This window comes from Prionailurus bengalensis, chromosome C1 (genome assembly GCF_016509475.1).
Source record: "Prionailurus bengalensis isolate Pbe53 chromosome C1, Fcat_Pben_1.1_paternal_pri, whole genome shotgun sequence".
Taxonomy (NCBI): domain Eukaryota; kingdom Metazoa; phylum Chordata; class Mammalia; order Carnivora; family Felidae; genus Prionailurus; species Prionailurus bengalensis.
In genome coordinates, this window is record NC_057345.1 from 207,605,516 (window position 1) to 207,626,721 (window position 21,206).

The window sequence follows — 21,206 nt, forward strand, 5'->3', positions numbered from 1 at the left end:
ACCGTGTGATCCAGTCAAATTCTATGGCCTTTGTAAAGGGGCTGTGTTTGAGGCCACTCTTTGAGCTGTCCTGACTCCAGAAGGGCTCTTCTTAGGTTCTCTTTTCCCTGATTCCATGAAACTTCTATTTACTCTACTCCTTCCTTGCTCTCCTGGAACTCCCAGCCTCGGCCGAATCGCTCCTCACCAAGGTCTGTCTCCATTGTTTCCCTCAGCGCCACTAGGCCTGAGCTCCCTGTTCTCTGTTCTGACGAAAGTCAGCCCACTTGGGGGTTGCTAAGGGGCTCTCTGTCCTTACAGCCTGCTTTGGCCTGAGCGGAACCCGTGTGCCATTGCTCCAGAGCCAGGGGCAGGGACAGCAGCCTGGCCTGTGTTCTGGGAGTGAGGTGCTGGGCTGCGGCTGTCGCCACTGGTCTTCTCTGGAGCTTTGCTCTCTGTCTGGACGTTATCGACAGGCTGAGGCAAGGGTGACTGGTGCCCAGCGTTCTTGGCCTTCTGTGCCCGCAGTAGAGCTTCCTCACATTTCTTGGCCACATTTGCCTGGAATAGAATTTCTACAGCATGGAGTTGGGGAGAGGAGCTGAGCATGCTAGAAATCATAACCCCCGGGTTTGAAGCTGGATGGAGTCATTAGTAGTTTGCTTCAGTTTCGTTTCTTCAAAAATGATGTTGTTACCTACCTACCACACAAAGGAGTGTTTCCTCTTGAGTGCTCAGTTTCCCTCCGATAGGCATGCGGCCCACTCTCTCTCTTCCTTGTAAGCCTCTGCTCGGATATCACTGGCCCTAGAACAGGGTTCTCCCACAGAGAAACGGGATACCGAGGCTTTCTTTGTCCAGGAAGCAACTTTGTTCGTCGTGCCGGCACGGGCTCAGTGGGTTCGTACCTGAAAAACTGAGCCCCAAGTACAACGGGTTGTAGCCTTTTATGCAATTTCTACTTATTTGTGTCCCACATATGGTGACGCAAATAGTCCGATTGGACATAGTCCAAGTTACAGAGTCGTGTCAGAGCTATGGATATGTGTAGAGAAGTTGATTGGGCCACGTTGCACGTTGCCTTCCTCTGTTCTGAGAAGGCCTTACCGCGTTCCTTAGAGAGGGACTCTGCCACAGCCCGGGCGGCTCTTGTGGGCCCCTCATAGAGCGTCTCTCCAGCCTTGCCCATTCACCTCGTATTTCCCTTCCCTGGTTCATTTTTCCTCCAGGGATTTGCCGACACTTGGCACGCGTACGTATGTTTGTTCGTCCGCCGCTCCCAGCGACTGCGTGGACTCCGTGAGAGGAGGTTCACTGTTGTATTTCCTGTACTTAGGACAGTATCCGACACATAGTAGATTGTCAGCAAATCTGATGATATAAGTCTAAAGACCAAGGTTTACAGCCTCTTTGCTTCACCATCCAACCGGCCTAAATTGGAAAATATCACACAAGAAGTGGATTCTGTGTTGTTTGCCAACTCCAGTTGCTTGTTGCTGCCTAGAGAGAGGGAATGGGGCCCACTGGGAAAGAATGCAGTGATTATTTAATAGTGGCTGCCGAGCCACGAGGGAGGAAATGGTGTATACCGTTGCGTTCCCTAGGGAAATAAGTAGCTTGCCAGGAAGAGGAAATCGGTACGTTTTTGGTGTGGATTCTGATGTAGGTCTTCTGGCTTGCTCCTTCTTCACCACTTGGGGCTAGGTTGGAAAAGCCACCTGTTTATAGAATGATGTGGAAAGAGATACAAGACACTTGGAAGACACTCACATGTACCGTATCAGGGGTGGACAGGACATTGCTGGAGGCCAATACTTGTTGCTGCTTGATTGGAAAAAAATATCTTCATTTGCCCACCTAATATGAAGGATTTTTCTTTAAAGTTACTTAAAAATGATTTTGAACTAATACCTTTCTTTCTCTTCCTTCTAGATTCTTATGGAAATCTGTTAATTCTACTTTTTGAGCACTTATGAATAACCACGTATCTTCAAAACCATCTACCATGAAGCTAAAACAGACCATCAACCCCATTCTTTTGTATTTCATACATTTTATAATATCACTTTATACTGTTATAACATACATTCCATATTATTTTTTGTTTGAGACAAGACAAGAAAAATCAAACCGAATTAAAGCAAAGCCTGTGAATTCAAAACCTGAGTCTGCATACAGATCTGTTAACAGTTTGGATGGTTTGGCCTCCGTATTATACCCCGGATGTGATACACTAGATAAAGTCTTTATGTATGCAAAAAACAAATTTAAGGACAAAAGACTCTTGGGGACACGTGAAATTTTAAATGAGGAAGATGAAGTACAACCAAATGGAAAAATTTTTAAAAAGGTAAGGTGATCTTTCATTGCCTTTTGTTTTTCCTCTCAGTAAAGTGTGCTTGTAGAAATGGCGGCAAGGGACAGGTACAGCCTGCTTCTCTTGGACGTTGCTGGTGTGGCGGGAGGAGCAGGGTAGGAAGGGGACCTGACTGTGCCCTGATCTCCTTCTGTACTCTCTTGCACAGATTGGTCTGAGTTTTCACAAACCATTGAGACTGCCCACTGAGCCTGAATGTCTAACGTGGCTTGGAATAGAATGTCTACAGCAGTTTTGGGTCTGAAACCTTATTCCTGGGTAGTTACACAAGCGCTTGTGTGTGCTTGAGATGGTTCTGGGTTTTGGGATGTGGGGCCTGCTGTTTCTGATTTTAATGTAGGTTCTGTTGGGGGCTTTATGTCTTGGTACTTTGACAGTGGCAATGCATGTTTTGTAAAGAATTTTCTTTGGGACGCCTGGGTGTCTCAGTTGGTTGAGCGTCTGACTTCGGCTCAGGTCACGATTTCACGGCCTGTGAGTTCAAGCCCTGCATCAGGCTCTGTGCTGGCTCTTTCAAAAATAAACATTAAAAAAAAATTAGAAAAAGAAAAAATTTTCACAAATACAGACAAGCCTGCCATTGTCGATTTGAAACAGGATAAGATATCCTTAGAGAAAATATAAAGATAGTGGTTAAGAACCTGGATTCCAGATCCACACTATGGGTTTGGATCTCAGCTTTGCCACTTAACTAGCTGTGTGACTTTGTAAAAGTTATTTAACAAATCGGCCTCAGTTTCTTTATCTGTAACGTGAAGACAATGATTATTGCTGATATTTATTAGCATTTCGTAGGAGTCAGGCTATTTTAAGTGTTTTACATATATCAAGTTATTTAAGACTTAAAATAGCCATATGAGTTAGTGTTATCCTTGTTATTTTACAGATGACAGCACAGAGGCATAGATGGAGAATGTACACGGGGACATTTCAGTTAGCAGGTGGTAAAGTGAAGATTAGAACCTGCTCCATCCATACTTCGTAAATGCCAGCTCTCAGACTTGTCGAGAGGATAAGTTGAATGTGTGTGCACATGTAAACACGTGTGTAGATAGCTTGTGGCATCTGGGGTAAATGCCCTAGATTGCATTAGTACTATTGTCTTGAGAGTTTGGTGGACAAAATTATATGAATGAATACAGTACATATCACCAAGCAGTGCAACACTCTGAAGGGTAGGGAGTACAGAAAGGGCACGAAAATGCTGTTTTGAACTTGGATACAGGATTTTTTTTTTTTTTTTAACGTTTATTTTTGAGAGAGAGAGAGAGAGAATGTGAAGCCCAACGCTGGGCTTGAACTCACAAACGGAACCGTGAGATCATGATCTGAGCTGAAGTCAGACGCTTAACCCACTGAGCCACCCAGGTGCCCCGACACATGGCTTTCTTATAAGCAGTTCTTAAAGTTCCAGTAGGTAAAAACCGAAGATAATTTTTTTTATTGTTTTAAAGTTTATTTTGAGAGAGAGAGCACACGAAAGCAGGAGAGGGGCAGGGAGAGAGAGAAAGAGCGTGAGAGAGAATATCCCAAGCAGGCTTATCACCACCATCAGTGCAGAGCCCAACAACAGGGCTCCATCTCACAAACCCATGAGAGCTGAAACTAAGAGTCGGTTGTTTCAGCTGAGTAACCCAGGCGCCCCAAGATACACAATTTTTTTAGAAGCAGTAAGATGATCTGTAGCTGTTTGATAATTTGGTCAGGTTATATGTTTAGTACGTATGTAGGCGAAGTTGTTCTTTCCTCTTACTCTTTTTTCCATCCACATCCTGTCTCCAGCTGCTTTTTTTTTTTCTGTTAGTCACGAAGGAACCTCTCAGGTTTGGGGGAGAGTTCAAATAATCACACCATGGAATGAAATACTCAGAGCTTCTCCTGGGATGTTCCTTAACTTACCAGCCTGTTAATTTCGGCACTTACCCATACAAATTCTGTAGTCCTTTTCTTCTAAACATGAAGGAGGTGGCAAGCAAGTTAACATCAGTAACTCCTAGAAATTAAAACGTGATTTTAAGTCTAGACAACAGAACCTGTAAGTGTTCATCCCCTCTAAGCAGAGTGATCTTTTATCTTGCTTTGCCTGTCACGTTCAGGGTGTAGTGGCTTGGGGAAATGATAGGGTCACTCCACTTTTAAGGCATAGTCTCTCTTCTGCTGACTTAGATGAATTGTTTTCTATTAAGTTCACTTAAGGTGTATCTGGAGTTAATAGCACATTTCTTGAAACGGAAATCATAAAGTTACCTATGTTTGTGTATTCTTCTAGCCTATAGATTTTAACTTCTAAAACATATTTTATCATAATGGTATCTGATATTTAGTTGCCATATTTACTTTTTATGAAGGACCATCCTTGATTTTGTCTTTGAGAGATCTGGCAGTTATACAGGGTACCAAAAACACTTACACTTTTTTAGGTGCTAAAGTTTTCCACTCCTCTGCCTTCTCTTAAAAACATTCATTTTGTTTGTTTGTTGATCTAATGCTATTTGAATTCAAAGATTGGTTCTCTTGTTTTTAATCTCAGCATATGTAGCAGAAGTCCTCCGTTAGCAGGAGGGTTAATTTTTTTCTCCAGAATTGCACATGTGTTATAGGCATTTTATAAGACTGGCACTATTTTTCAGTCCTCACAGTAGCAAACTAGCTTCCAAGTATGTGAACAGGAAATCAGTATGGTAGACGTGAGATTCCTTCTTACTTCAGGTATCAGTGTAATTAGGACAAAATAAAATCCTAGAGCTATCAAAGTTTCTCCTTCAACGTGGCCAGATAACACAACGGATGCAAGGAAAGTTTTTCCCTGTCTCGTGTGTGTGTGTGTGTGTGTGTGTGTGTGTGTGTGTGTGTGTGTAGCCTTTTCCTCCCTGTCCTGCCTGCGGTGTCTTTGTTGTCCTCATTTACTCAACAAAGAAATATTTGAACTCAGATAGGAGAGTTGAAAAGGAAAACACTTGTAGTCAGCTGCCTTCTCTGTCTGTATCATGTTACTGTCAGGTCTGTCTGCCACGCGATGGGCATTTGTGATTCATTGGACTTTTTCGGGAGGGCTCTATGTAAATAAACTCTGATATAGAAAATGTCGTATTTGAAATGAGGCTAATTGGGAAAAAATTAATTTTTAGGTTTCGTGTGTAGTAAACGAATCACATGTTTTCTGTTAGCCTTACTCAAGAAGAAAGTGCCACACCACTGATTAGCTAAGACTCTGGTTTTCTCGGTCTGTGTTGTAACTCTAACATTGGACTGTGGGTATCTCAACTGGGTGTTATAAACATGCTGGGGTTTTTTTTTGACGTTTTGGTTTCTTGTTTACACCCACTGTATTGCAGCAGAAGCAGCCTCTGCTCTGGCAGTAAAAGGGGGACATTTCACAACAGGTGTTTAGGTAGATGTAAGAGTGCGGTTGCTTAGGGTAACGTGGCTTCTGCTCGGAATGCTTCCCAACTAGAGCGCAGACGTGTTTGTAGTGAAATGTACCGTCATTCAGTAGTTTCCCTATTTGACAGTAATCTTGAATTGGGAAAGCCAGCCAATGATGTAGCAGCATCTCTACATTTCCTTCCTTCTTGTTTTGGGGGCTGAGCTTTGGGGTTTAACCCTAGAATGTATCTGATATAGTTGAAACAAAGATACCCACACCTTTATTTCAAATAAATGAACTCTGAAGCTTTGTTTCCATCATATCCTAAGTCAGTTTTGAGCTCCCAAGGGAAGATAAGCAGAGAAGTCAGTGGTGATGATTCTACTCTGATTATGCCCATGGTAGTGTGGCCTTCTGCTTCACTAAGACCGGTCTCTCTGGGGGGGGGGGGGGGGGGGGGGGGGCACAAAGAGAAAAACAAAAGGCAGAGAAGCAGAGGCTGCTATGTTCTTGAGGCTTGGCAAGCTTTTCCAGAAGTCTCCTCTGGCTGTATGAAACTGCGGCGGGGCTCTGAGCACCTGGGACCTGTGTCAGCCTCTCCCAACACCAGCCTTCCTGGCCGCGAATGCATCGAATGCATCGTACTAAGGTCTTTGGAAATTGAGAACAGTGAAGGATTGATTTCCAGAGCGTGTTTAAAATACATGGACCTGAAATAGAACAAAGTTGCAAAGAAAAAAAATAATTTTACAGTGAAATAAAAAGGAGCATGAGGCCAGCTCAGACATTTAGTAATCTACCCACCAGAAACACTGTATTTTACACACATTAGAGAGAAGAAAGTAAAAGAGATCATATAATCATAGCGCTTAGAAAGAGAAGATTTCACTATGCTATGCTATTCTTTGTAAGTTGATCCAAAAAGATCATAGAAATACTCGTTTCTGCTCTTGGAAATTGACTTAGCTTGCCTCTTCCGCAGTGCCTACAGTGCCTACATTTGTGTTATTGCTTATTCCAGAGTCATTCATATATATATATATATATATATATATATATATATATGTATGAATATATATACATATATATATGTATGTATGAATATATATATATATAAATCTATTTGCATATGTGTATGGTATTTATTTTCTGACCCGTTAGGACATTTACATCCTAATTTATAGAAAAAACAACGGGCAGTCTCTTGGCCAGGGTTCGTGTTTCGGTTGTTAGAGTGCTCTCCCCAGCCAGAACCTTGGCTTTCCTTTCCATGCTTGTTTCTCTCCTTGTCAGCCCGTTTGTGAGAGGCACCGCCGGGTAACAAATGGCTCGAGCCAAAGAACCAGGAGTCTGATCCCCCCCGCCTTAATAGTTCCCCCATCCCCCTTCTTACGGGTCTTCTGCTTGCACGCTTGCCCCTACTCTAACCCACGCACACTCAGCAGTTGAAAGGATCTTTTACAAATGTCAATCAGGCCACTGTTCTCACCTGCACAGTGACAGCCGCCTCCTTCTGTAGCATCCTCGGAGCGCTGTAATTTAGTCCTTAGATTCCGGAATGAGCCTGTCCGGGTTTGCATTCTGGTCCTACGTAGGCTGTGTGATTTTTGAGCAAGTTATGCTTACTCTCTCTACGCCTCGGTGTTCTCATTGGTAAAAGAGGGCTAATAATACTGTGTCTCAAGAGTTAGTGTGAGAGTCTTACAAGCTGCTGCTGCAGTGTGCTTTGCACGGCGTGAACACTGGCAAAGGTTGGCCGCCCTCCTCCTCATCGTCGTTCTCCTCATGATCATCACCCATCATCCAGACCTGCTGAATATTTTCACCCTCTGGCTCCTTCACAATAAATTGTCATAATCTTCATTCGCACAGAGTAGGGCTAAATGAAACCAGGTGTACTTTGTGGAGGAAGGCAGGAAAGTGTTCATTTTGAAGTACTTCTCTTCTAAATGGCTAAAGTAAAAGAAAAGTTGGTACTTCAACTGGTCAGACCCTTAGCTACTGGAAAACTTGATCTTTATTTGATTGTGTCATTTGTCAGGGTCCTGAATAGTTAAGTATTGTGTGCTTTTATTTTACAGAATTTTCTGTATGTTATCTCCACTTTATTTTTATAGTTTATCTTTTGAGATAAGAGGCCCTCATCTTAGCATCATCAATATGTTCCTGAACAAAGTCAATTATTAAGTTTCTCTGTTCTGGGCAGTGGTAGTCTGAGTGATAACACTGGTATTTACACATGTGTATGTCACACCTGTCACAGAATAAAGATAAGCCAATTAAGTGTGAGAGAGGAAACCACCCGAGGAAAGCAGCCGTAGGGCCTATCTTAACTTTCCCCCTAACTTTACAAATTAGGAAACTGCTCAAAGACTCCATGGTAGACGTTTACCTATCCAGACTAGTCATTCCTTTTCCTGACTCAGAGTCGGGAAAATTGAACAGATTAGTGTCTCAGGGGTCATGGATAAGAATATATGGTGTGTGTAGACGAGTGGGGGAGGGGCAGAGAAGGAGAGAGAGAATCCCAAGCAGGCTCCAAGCTGTCAGCACAGAGCCCGACGTGGGGCTCGATCTCACGAACCCTGAGATCGTGACCTGGGCTGAAATCAGGAGTCGGATGCTTAACTGACTGAGCCAACCAGGTGCCCCATGGATAAGAATAGTTGAGAGGTGGCAGGCAAAGGATGTGCACAATGGAAGGGTGGCCAGAACAAAAGTAGCTCGAGGGGTTAAATGATCAGGTGGATGTGGATGTTTTTAAAAGCAGTTTTTTTTCAAAAATGAGGCTTCTAGAGGAGACAGGGGTCAGAAGACTCTCTGAAGGCCCAGAGTGAATTGAAATTGTGTTTAATTAACATTGCTCATTCTATGCATATAGGAAATAATGACTGAGTGCCAACTATATGCCATTAGGGAGACAATAATGAACAGGACACACAGGTTACCCTTCTCAGGGCTCTTACATTTGTATTGGAGGAAGAGCGACAATAAGGAGTAAGTTAAAGATTTAATATCTACCGTGAAGACATAATGCTAATTGGAGGTCAGGGTTAGCCTCTCTTAGTGGAGGTCTGAACAACAGAAGAGCCACCTCTGCGAAGATCTGGGTAATGAACCTTCCGTGTAGTGGGACGGGGTAGTGCACTCACTGACTCTGAAACTGGAATGCAGCCTGTTGGGTGAGGCAGTTGGGGTGCAAAATGGAAGGAAGGTATTCTGACCCTGAGAACGAGCACCTCTCTAAATTTTGTGCCCATGGCACCCATCTCGCCTCATCTTAGCTCCTTCCCTGGCCCCGCCTGTTTGAAGGACGGAAAGGACAAAGCATTTACAGGAAGTAATGAGTTAGAGGAAGAGGGTTTGATATGAGCACAGAGACGCTGGCAATGGCTAGGTCCTAGGGCTTTGTAGGCCAGGGTAAGGTTTTTGAACTTGGCTATGCAAGTAGAGGTGGTTAAGGTTGGAGATAGAAGTTTGGGAAGCGCCTTGAAGTAAAGTCTTTGTAAGTTTGGCTTTTGCTAGGGGTGCTTCAACCATTGTGATACCATGAGATTCTGCAGAGACCAAGGACACAGATGTATGCAGGCTGTTAAACTTGGTGGTAGGAAGATAAGGTCATTCCTGTTGCATTTCTAATTTCTCAGTGATCTATGAGATCGTACCATCAGCTGAAGTGGAGAAGCGAGGGAGAGAGGGTGGGGCAGAGGATATTGGAGTGGAGAGAAGGTTTCAAGTAGCCATTTCAGAGGGAGTGAAAATGAATACAGCAGGGAAGCATAATAGGATTGCTGGGTCTGTGATCCTGGATAGAATGAGGTTGGGTGTTCTTTTTAGCAGTGTGGGCGGGGAGTAAATAAATGAATTTAATCTCAGGTTTGAGCTAACCATAGGGACAGAGTTAGAATTGGAAATTTTTTCCAGTAAAAGACAAAATTGCAGGGTGGGTAGGGGCCTTTAAATGGAATCTTGATGGGAAAGATAGAAGATTCAGTGGTTTCAAGAATTTAGTGAAATTCAGTATGGTTACACTTCAGTTAAATTTGTGATTTGATTTCTTTGCCATATGGTGGCCCCATTATATGGATTTAAATACTTGGATTATACAGATAATACCTTTGAGAACACACACATTCTCTGAAACTTACAAAGCTCATCATTTAGATTGTGGAATCTAAGAGGTAGCTCATGCTTATCTTTGGAGTATAAAATTCTTAATAATTGTAATCCAGTTTGTGCACATTTTGGCCAAATTCTCATCTGTCTTCTCACCCCCACAGAGCTCCTTTTGAAGTCATTGGAGCTCCCCGTGCTGAGCATTTCATGGGGTGCAGAGCAAGGTGAGAGTTTGGAACCACTAAAGTTAAATAAATATTTTAAATCCAGTTGCCTTAACCATCAAAATTAAGAGTTTATTTCTTAAGTACATTATGGAATAGGACACTAGAGGGCAGTATTTACCCCCCCTTTTTTCCTTTTTGTATCTTCGCCCAGCCTCTTATTTCTAGAACTGTCTTAAATGTATGCATTTTTGAAAATGAATGTGGTTAGATGGTTTTAAGGTGTGTGAGAGATGTATTAGTGAAACAGCCATGTTTGGGAACTATATGTATATATTTGTAGTGTGAGGAGGTTTTTATCCAATCTGTAGGTAATTGGGGATTTATGGTATGATACAAGTTGGAGAAAATTTCTAAAGAAAAATGTTAGCCAGTTCTAAAAGAGGATTATTACTAACGTAGACTTAATGTTACCTGTACTTATGGTAAACACACATAAAACGTTGAAAGGCCAGTGGTGCCAGTTGGTACTTAAGGCTTAGATGAATAATGTAACTAGTCCTGGTTGGATACAGCAATTCAAATTGAACAGCCATAAATATGTCTATATCTTGGGTCTGTCCAGTTTCTGTTTGTGAATCATATTGTATCATTTGATATTAAAATCTGGGAATTCATAAATAGAAGGAAAGTAAAATATTGGTACCCTTAGTACTTGATATTAGGCTAAATTTTAAGCTAACATCTATATTGTTTAAGTTAATGATCTATAAGTGAATTAATAATGTAGGATCCTTTGGTCAAAAAATTGATCTTTAAAATCCTGTCAAACTCTGAAGATTTTTGAAAATAACCCCCCCCCCCCCCCCGCCATTACAGTGAAGGATTTAGCATGCGATTTGTCATAGAAAATGTCACAAAATAGCTAATTTTCAAAACAGGTTTTTTTCACTTGAAACTCACTGCCTAACTTTTGTTAGAAAGAAATAGTTAAATTACACGCAGACGTAACTCTGGTTTGTCCTAGAACTTGGAGCAACTCTTGGCTTTCTAGAAAACAATATTTTGGTTACATTAAAAGGTATTTCTATGTTTTTTGTTTATCAGGTTATTCTCGGACACTATAATTGGCTCTCCTATGAAGATGTCTTCGTTAGAGCTCTTAATTTTGGAAATGGCTTACAGATGTTGGGTCAGAAACCAAAGACCAACATCGCCATCTTCTGTGAAACCAGGGCCGAATGGATGATTGCTGCACAGGCGTGCTTTATGTATAATTTTCAGCGTACGTAGGCTTTCTGATCTTCTGGAAGAGCAGACTTGAGTTACGGGGGGACAGAGGATATTGTTTGTTTATAAATATTTCATTCTTAAGAAATTAAAATCCGGAAGTTAATTTCACCTTGCATCTAATCAGGGGAGAATTCTGTTACAACTTCGAGTTGTGGGTCTACTTTGGAAAAGGAATCAAGTGTGGAACAGTTGGGGGGCCGGTGTGGTAAGGGGACTGGAACGTATGACTGCGGGGCTCGGGGCCTAGCGAGTGAGGCCTACGCCTGTGGGTCAGGGAAGGCTCGGCCGGTCCTCTCAGGAGCTCTCTTGTGAAGTTAGTGTCACTTTGTTGTGCCATTTCTGTTAGCAGTGACATGTGACGTCAGTACTCGAACCCAACTGCAAGTTCAATGATAGGGAGTTTTCATATTGTAGTAATTCAAGTGGCAACCCTGAGGCCCCAGCCCGTGAGGTCGTCCCGGGAGCTTAGCTCAGAGGCCTTGGTGCCAAAACGTGATGTGACGTCTGGACGTTGACTTACCTTTCAGATGAAACAGAAAAGATGACGCTTTTATCAGGTTTCCTGCTGTAAATATTTTTTTAAAAAAACTGACATACCCTTTGGCTTTCATAGGTTCGGGTTTACGGTATGCTTCTCTTGAGAAGCTTTAAAATAATTAGCTCTCAAAGTCACTTTAAGTCTAGCTTCTGTCAGTTAGGCAGAAAGCAAATAAAAGCCCACAGGATCATCATTAAATGTCAGCGTTTCTAGAATGTTTTTCTTTAGTTTTCTACTTTAGAGTAAGCAGTACTGCCATTTGTTCATGTTAACATATCACACCATCAACCCCTGTACTCAGTGCGTCTTACTGGTATATCTTCTTTTTTCTTATTTTCGTACCAAGTAGTTAACTAAGGCTTTGACGTTTTAGGAGTCAAATATAATCCCTTCCATTGTGGCATCCCAGAGCAACATCTGTAGGTGAAACAAAACTTAAAAAAAATTTTTTTTTAATTATATTTGAGAGAGAGAGACAGACAGAGAGGGAGGGAGAGAGATACCAAGCAGGGGAGGGGCAGGAAGAGAGGGAGACACAGAATCCGAAGCAGGCTCCAGGCTCTGAGCTGTCAGCATAGAACCCGATGTAGGGTTTGAACTCGTGAACCATGAAATCATGATCTGAGCCAAAGTCAGATGCTCAACTGACTGAGCCACCCAGGCACCCCTCAAATTTTTTTGTTTTAAAATATTGGAAATCTTGGGGGAGCAATTAGGTAGGAAAGGGTGAGTGAGTGGGCATGTTTATTAGTATATTGAAATAATTTAGAAAATCGTAGCACAGTTATATAATAAGCCATGGATTGTTAAATTTAGGGCTCAGTATACCACTATGATTCATGACCACTTTCAGAGACTTTGTTTATGTTTGGTACTTCATGAAATGTTCAAACACTTGACTTGCCCTTCTTTTCCCTGTAGTTGTTACATTGTATGCTACTCTAGGAGGTCCGGCTATTGTTCATGGATTGAATGAAACAGAGGTGACCAACATCATTACCAGTAAAGAACTCTTGCAAACAAAGTTGAAGGTGAGGACTGCAGTTGTTTTGTAACTGTCCGAAACCTGAGAATTTTCAGTGTCTTGGGCTCTAATGCTGATGCTATTATGACCTTTCAAATCCTGAATATCTTTGTAAACTTTTAGGAACATCATACTTTATTCCTTTCCTTTAGAAAAGAAAAAGTAGATTTTGCCTGTATTTATGTATACGTAGTGCATAGAGTTTCAGAGTGATTGGTAAGTATAATATATATGCCCGTGTCTAAGGGGAAGGGGTCATAACTTTCATTGTGTCCACTTGTGTTCTAGTCTATTTTCAGTAAATTTCTAATTTTGAAGGGTTGTTTCTAAACTAGTAACTCGTTTTATATCGGAAGCATTGGGTCATTATGAGGTTTTAGAATTTTTTTAAGGAAAAAGACTTTATGAAACTATAGGAGAAAAGGGGTTTAAGTCTCTAGATGACTCCCTGTGAAAACCGTAATATCTGCCTTTTTTTTTAAGTTTATTTATTTATTTTGAGAGAGAGAGAGAGGGAGAGAGAGAAGATCCCAAGCAGGCTCCATGCTGTCAGCACAGAGCCCGATGTGGGGCTCAGTCTTCTGACCCTGAGATCATGACCTGAACCCATGTCAAGAGTCAGACAGTTAACCGACGCCCCTGGCGATTTTTTTTTTAAAGTTTGTTTACTTATTTTGAAAGAGAAAGAGAAAACCAGTGGGGGAGGGGCAGAGTGAGAAGGGGACAGAGGATCTGAAGCCGGCTCTGAGCCCGATGTGGGGCTCAACCTCACGAACCAAACCGTGAGATCATGACCTGTGCCCTGAAGTCAGATGCTTAACCACCTGAGCCACCCAGGCGCCCTTTTTATATGCAGGTTTGTAAGTGAATCCCCCCATCTTTGTTAGCCTCTTGAAAACATGCAGGGCGGTGGCTGCTCCATTGTTCCGGCGGCCTGTGTTTACACGCCTATTTTGTAAGGAAGTGACTTTGTTGATTAGGATTGTACCAAAGAACAGGGTACACAGTAAGTCTAATGCCATAAAATAGCAATGTAAATTTCCGACCGGTATTTCTCCATCTGAAGGAAGTGGTATTCATACCAGTGCACCCCCTCACCCTTTTTGGGAGGCAAGAAATGGATAATTCTGTGACTGCGGTAAACTACTTTTCTCGTGTCCTGGACTGGCTCTAAGCTGTTCGCTGATGAACAGTGAAGAACGTGAGGCACGCTTGTGTTTTTCCAGGATATAGTTTCTTTAGTCCCACGCCTGCGGCACATCATCACCGTGGACGGGAAGCCACCGACCTGGTCCGAATTCCCCAAGGGCGTCATCGTGCACACCATGGCCGCGGTGCAGGCCCTCGGAGCCAAGGCGAGCGCAGGTACGGCACACCCCGCCAGGTCCCTCCCGGGGTTCTGCAGCGGCTGTGCTCTCCGGAGTCGTTCCAGACCCTGAAGTCAGGTCAGGGACAAACCCACTTCCTAAACCGTCACTTTGGGAAGTATGGCCACTCTACATCTACTGTTTTCTGCCCTTTGAAGAAAGGTTTCAGGAAGAACCCACACATTAATTTATTCGTATTCTAAAAAGTAGTACGTATTTGAGATTAGTTGGAAAGACTTTTATGTTCTACAGGTTTCCCGTTTCTTTTTTCTGATAGTTTTGAGTGGTTTGAAGTTTCTTTCGTAAATAGTGGCGTCAAACCAGTGCTATGTGAATTATGTGTAAGTTTGAGCAGATGGCTGGAGTGGCTAATCCTGGATTCCCCGCTTTCATTCCCGGCTCAGACTCTCCCTCTTCCTTGCAGAGGGAATGTCTTCTCATCCTCTAGCTGGAACACGTGGGCATGGTGATGCTGGAGGTTCCCACTCTCAGTGTCAGAAAGTGCTAGTGTATTGGGATTTGGGAATATCACAGAAGCTGCTACGATGCCGGGACTGGATTTCCTTTGTAGCTGGAAACATAGTGCTTATTTAGATGTAAGCACTCAGCTGTGGAATGGGAATAGGGCTGTGCTGACATTAGTGTTGAGCATATGGAATTTTCAGTGCTAGTGGGACATTCAGTGTAGCACTTTTTTTAAATCTTTATTTTTGAGAGAGAGAGACAGAGTGGGAGCAGGGAGGGGGCAGAGAGAGGGAGAGACACAGAATCCGAAGCAGGCTCCAGGCTCTGAGCTGTCAGCACAGAGCCCATCGCGAGGCTTGAACTCACAGACCACGAGATCATGACCTGAGCCGAAGTCGGATGCTTAACCTACTGAGCCACCCGGGCGCCCCTCAGTGTCGATCTTTAGTGGGGGTATGGCATATACTCTGGAGCTAAGTTTGGAGTTAAGAGATTCAGAGGCCAGAAGCACTTAGGTTTTAATTGTAGCTGTGGAAGTAGGTGAGGTCACCCACAGAGAATGGTGCCTCTGAAAGCAGCGGAGCGTTGGTCAGAGAAGAGGGAAGAAACCATGCTGTGTGGTTCCTGGAATCCAAGCGAAAGGAGCCCATCAGTGAGGCAGGAGTCGTCAGCGGGAGTCAGGTGACACTGGGACTGCCGGAGGACCGCCTCAGAGCAGTTCGTAGGACGCGGTGGTGGTGGAGGACGGTGCCTGGGATGAAGGGCTGAGTGGCAGGCTAGGAAGGTGGGACTGGAACGAAGGCCGTTGTCATGAGATCTGTCTGCGCGTGTTGGAGAGGAAGAGTTCACTGGTGAACACGTTTAAAATCGCTTCCCCCCCACTTACTGAAGAGGTCCGCCTGTCGGGGGCTTCCAGGATTAACCCAGGCAGTGCCATCCGTGACCCGCTTCTCGTTGTCTTTCTGCTGTCTGCTGGACGTGGGCTGCTGTCCTTAGCTTGTGCCCAAGGAGGACACGGTCTCTTAATCCAGGACTCGGACTGTAGCCAAGTCAGCTTGGCTTCACCATGTGAGGCCAAGAGCATTGTTTAGCAACCACCCTTATTTCTTAGTTGAATTGCTGGAATAGCCTTTTGTGTCCCTACTGCCCTTCGTCCCTTTCTCAAGTTGGGTAGCCGCGTAGCAGCCACAGGTGATGACGAACTGCCGTTTGAAATAGCATTGTTTTCTACCCCGGAGTGAAATCCAAAGTCTTGAGTGAGGCCTTGAAGGCTTTGCATGATATGGTCCTGGCTGTGACTTCAGCTTCCTTTCCTGCTGTTTTTCCTCTTACTCACTGGTCTTTACATATGCCAATCACACTGCTACCTCAGGGCCTTCGCTCTTGCCTGTTTTCTGCTTGAAACATTCTTCTCCCAATTCCAGGGTTTCCATGGCTCCCTTCCTCACTGTATTCAAGTCTTTACTAAAATGCCAACTTGACAGGAAAGTTTTTCTTGACTTTTCCATCTAAATTGCTTCTCCTGTCATCTCACCTAGTCTTGCTGTGTTTTTCTTTATAGCTTTTATGACATTATAGATTTATGATTTGTTTATATTCTATATTTCCTTTATGTGAGGGGACTTGATCTGTTTTGCTGACCTAGTTGTTGAATCGAGTTGACAAACATGATTATGGAAAAAATTGGTAAATATGGCTAAATTTCTCAGAAGTGTGTGTTTTTTTTCCTCCAATGCAGAAAACAAACCTCATAGCAAACCAGGGCCCTTAGATATTGCAGTAATCATGTATACAAGTGGATCCACAGGACTTCCAAAGGGAGTCATGATCTCCCACAGCAACATTATTGCTGGTATAACTGGGATGGCGGAAAGGATTCCAAGGCTGGGGTAAGTCATAGTAAATGTGGTCGTACCTGTTGTGAAATTAACATTTGTGTCGTTTAGTAGTATATGGCCAACTTAGTCTCTCAGAGTCTGTTCACAGTTGGCATTTCCTTCAAAAAAAAAAAAAAAAAAAGGCAGGACGCTTAAATTAATTACAAAACAGTTACAATTGTGAGGTTTAAAATACAGTTTTGCATACAATATCATTGTTAATATTTACTTTTCACTTTAAAAGTGTAAATTTTAACTGACTCAAATCCCTTCATGTGAATTATCTTGATCCGTTGATAGTATTGCCACTAGAGTCATTTTTATACCTAAACAGGTGTGATTCAGGTGGACAAATAACTTCATAGATTCCAGGAAATGTTTACTGAGCTTCATTCAGCCTCCGATTTTTCTTCGTAAGAGCAATTCCAGCACTAACGGGCAGGGTGGACGTGCCGTGGGAAGAGACTGGCGGAGGAGCCCAGATGGGACCGTGAGGGCTTGTTTGGCAGTGGGCGAACGGCTGATCTGGCGTGTGGTCATGGCTGGATGTTTCTGATGCCCTTGCGCACAGAAATTACCCTCATGCCAGTTACTGTGGAATTGAATTTAGGGATGGAGAGAGAAGTTTCTCTCATGAATGGATCCCTTTTAGAAAGAATTCAGAGCAGCAGTTCTCTGGGTTAGTCTTAGTTTGCCCTTCATATTTTTGGAGGTGGGGGCACTTCTTGAAATAGATACGTATACGTGCATGTTTTCTTGTGCATGGTAGAATTTATTATTTGTAAATAACTCTCAAAACAGGAGTCTCTTCTGTAAAACTCCTGGCCAACAGTTGTGGATTCTGTTTGAACTCTTCCGTTTGGGAGCCCACCAGCTTTAAAGACGATTTCCTTTTCGGATGATTTCCCCTGCCCTTCGAGAGAACCCTTCTTTTGGCCCCCAGCCTTCATTTCTTCTCTCCTAGCATGTGGCTCCTGCAGCACTCCTAATTAGTGAGTGCCTTCAAGCAGGACCGGAGACGAGCCTCCTCCTTAGTGTGTGCCTCCTGGGGTTTAGGCTGAGCTGTGGTTCTCCCCCTGTGCGCCCCCGCCCTCCCTGCACACCCCCCAGTGTGGGTCTGCCACCCCCCTCCCCCACATGTACACACGCACACACTCTCTCTCACTCTCCCTTTCTCCCCACACGGGCTCCCTTTTGCAGTCGCTTCCTGCAGAGCTGGCCTCTGACGGTTGCTTTTATATCCCCTTGTCTTTCAGAGAGGAAGATGTTTACATTGGATATCTGCCCCTGGCCCACGTGTTAGAATTAAGTGCCGAGCTTGTGTGTCTTTCTCACGGATGCCGCATCGGCTACTCTTCACCACAGACGTTAGCAGATCAGGTAAATTAAATGTCGGTGACTTTAGATACTAACAAATGTCTTGAACACATTTCCCCCCATCCTTGTGACAGTATGTTGCAAAGGTGACAGTTAATCAGTTAATCACTTGCCTTTTAAGTTCTTTTTACAATGAATGAGTTAAAATGGTGAGTTTATAGTAATTGACTTTTTGGTCTGAGAATTCCACTGTAAGGATCACTTTATAGAGATCGCTTTTTCTTTCTGTAGTCTTCAAAAATAAAGAAAGGAAGCAAAGGGGATACAACCATGTTGAAACCAACACTGATGGCGGCTGTTCCGGTAAGAATTGACCATTAATCGACGTTGAGCACTGAACAAGCGTCCTCTGCTACAGAATGTAAATGCTACTGGGAAAGACACTGTTGACGAGGCAGTTTCTGTGGGACTTACTACTTCTTGATTATTTACGTCGCCTTATGCGCTACGGGATTTATTCAGTCTTTTTTTTTTTTTTTTTTTAGCTTTATTCATTGATTTAAATTTACTAAACACTCAACTTAGTTTCAGCTTCCCTATGATATTATCAGCTCCTTTTCCTAAATAAGCTTCTTACTCAGATCATTTTCATGATATGTTTGCTATGAGTAGAAACCTGAAGCCCAGTGGGAGATAGGGGGGAAGGTGTGATATCCTTCTCCTCAAAGCCAATTGTGTCATTGCCTTCCTGAGACAGGAGGTCTGGCCTAGTCACTGGAAAAAGGGACAAAGAAGTTGGTGCAACTTTGAATTAATTACCTGAGAAGCGCTTTGCATCCCAATATACCAGGCACGGGGAGGGGTCTGGGAATGAGAGGAGTAGAAATGGGTAGCAAGGAATTTTCTGTCTCCTTAATGTAAGATTTATGTGGCTTCTGATTTTGTCTCAAAGTGTTGGGATTGTTCCAAACACTTGAGTGCTCCCAGCCAGCAAAGTTAACGTAGTTACCACGGTATAAATGACCAGTAGTTTGATAGTCTCTAGAGGTGAGGAGTTTCCTTGGTGTAGTATCTTACTTTTTAGTTCATGTATCAGTTCATATAAAATTAAATATAATTTAAAACTGTAGAGGAAAAGCCATTTCAAGTCATTACAGTATACTGCATAGTGATAGGCCTAGCGAGCAAAATGCAGTGCAGAGAAGGAAAATTTCCTGCGTGTAGCATTAAAAGACAATCAACTGGGACGCCTGGGTGGCTCAGGTGGGTAAGCGTCTGACTCTTGGTTTCGGCTCAGGTCATGATCTCACGGTTCACAGGGAGAGCCCTGTGTCGGGCTCTGCACTCACAGCACAGAGCCTGCTTGGGATTCTCTCCCTATCTTTCTCTGCCCCTCCCCTCCCCTCTCTCTTTCTAATAAATTAACTTAAAAAAAAAAAAGGGACCATCAACCAACCAAAATAACCCTATGGTCCCCCTTTTTTAAAAAATTTTTTAACTTTTATTTATTTTTGAGAGAGCGTACAAGTGAGGGAGGGGCAGAGCGAGGGGGAGACACAGAATCTGAAGCAGGCTCCAGGCTCTGAGCCATCAGCACAGAGCCTGACGCAGGATTCGAACCCACAAACCGTAGGATCATGACCTGAGCTGAAGTTGGACACTTAACTGACTTGAGCCAGCCAGGCACCCCAACCCTATGGTCCTTTTATCAGCAAAGTGAGGCTGTATTTTTATAAGTTAAGGTATGAGAATTTAAGAAACCATTTCATATAGTTGTTCATTTATTTAGTTCGTTTATTTTCCAAAATAAATAAGACAGTTGCTTATTTTATTTTATTTTATTTTATTTTATTTTATTTATTTCTTTAAAAAAATTTTTTTAATGTTTATTTATTTTTGAGAGAGAGACAGAATGCGAGTGGGATAGGGGCACAGAGAGAGGGAGATGCAGAATCCAAAGCAAGCTCCAGGCTCTGAGCTGTCAACACAGAGCCTGATGCGGGGCTCGAACTCATAAGCTGTGAGATCGTGACCTGAGCCGAAGTCGGACGCTCAACCGACTGGGCTACCCAGGCGCCCTGACAGTTGCTTATTTTATAAGCAAGGCAATATAAAAATCAGTAATGATAACATTACTGCCCTAAGGCTTTTCTTTTTTCTTTTAACTACTCCTATGAGCATCTAGGTATATTTGTGCTATGAAAAATTATTTTTATAGAAACCTCAGTTTTAAACTACTTGTGGCTCTATTTTAAAAGTTTGTTCCTCTTAGAATATAGTTTTTAAAATGCCTCAGTACTGATAGAAATATTTATCTGTTGTGAAGATGTAATATATAAGACAGCTGATAGCGTTATTCATTATATTAACTCATTTTTATATATCTAGGAAATCATGGATCGGATCTACAAAAATGTCATGAATAAAGTGAATGAAATGAGTAGCTTCCAGCGCAATCTGTTTATTCTGGCCTATAATTACAAAATGGAGCAGATTTCAAAAGGGCATGGCACCCCTCTGTGTGACAGGTCAGTAGACTCCCCCTCTCTTTGGTAACTTACCATTTTTTCTTATTACTAGCCCGGTTAATTGAGATAGTTGTAAGAAATTTGTTTTAAAAAGTCAAAGGGACTATAAAACACCATCTTGCATAAGAATATGAGCAATTAAAAATATTGCAATATTATTCGAAAAAATGTTTCATTTACAGTTTTCCTGTGTTTAATAGCGTGCTTCTGCAGCGCCTGGGAGGCTCAGTCACTTTAGCATCTGACTCTTGAGTTTGGCTCAGGTCATGATCTCTTGGTTCAGGAGATGGAGCCCCGTGTCCAGCTCTGCTCTGGCTGTGGAGCCTGCTTGGGATTCTCTCTCTGCCTCTCTCCTCTCTCTGTCTCTGTCCCTCTCTCTCTGCCTCTGTCCTCTCTCTGTCTCTGTCCCTCCCTCCCTCCCTCCCTCCCTCTGTTCTTTTCTCTTTGCCTCTCTCCCATTGTCTGTCCCTCTCCCTCCCTCCCTCCCTCCCTTCCTCCCTCCACACGCCCCTCCCCCTGCCTCTCCCCCATTCTCTCTCTTTCTCAAAGTAAACAAACTTTAAAAAAATGTGTGCTTTTATTTTTTGTTGACACATTATGTGGTATGTGATTTTAGTTGAGAAATAGTTTCTCTTTGCTTTTAAATTTATTTCAATATGAATATAAAATGGCAACCAAATATGAGTAAATGTTTTGTGTTTAAAGTGTTAAATGACAGGTTTACCACCAGCCTTATTATTTGTTATTTTGTTTTTGTAGTGCTAATAGATTTAAGTAGATTTAATTGTAAATAA

The 21,206-nt window shown here is 42.9% G+C and overlaps 1 protein-coding gene across 5 annotated transcripts in view; it reads left to right on the forward strand.

The window, feature by feature from the left end:
- The window catches only part of ACSL3 (acyl-CoA synthetase long chain family member 3), a 75,282-nt gene that overhangs the window by 37,896 nt on the left and 16,180 nt on the right, over positions 1–21,206 (forward strand). For all 5 annotated transcript variants that reach the window (XM_043577973.1, XM_043577970.1, XM_043577972.1 and 2 more), the window contains 8 exons: positions 1,912–2,329; positions 11,111–11,288; positions 12,756–12,865; positions 14,085–14,223; positions 16,429–16,579; positions 17,824–17,947; positions 18,176–18,247; positions 20,273–20,412. In XM_043577973.1, the coding sequence (XP_043433908.1) occupies positions 1,952–2,329; positions 11,111–11,288; positions 12,756–12,865; positions 14,085–14,223; positions 16,429–16,579; positions 17,824–17,947; positions 18,176–18,247; positions 20,273–20,412 (1,292 nt within the window). In that variant the 5' untranslated portion in view covers positions 1,912–1,951. The remainder of the gene's footprint in view (positions 1–1,911; positions 2,330–11,110; positions 11,289–12,755; positions 12,866–14,084; positions 14,224–16,428; positions 16,580–17,823; positions 17,948–18,175; positions 18,248–20,272; positions 20,413–21,206) is intronic.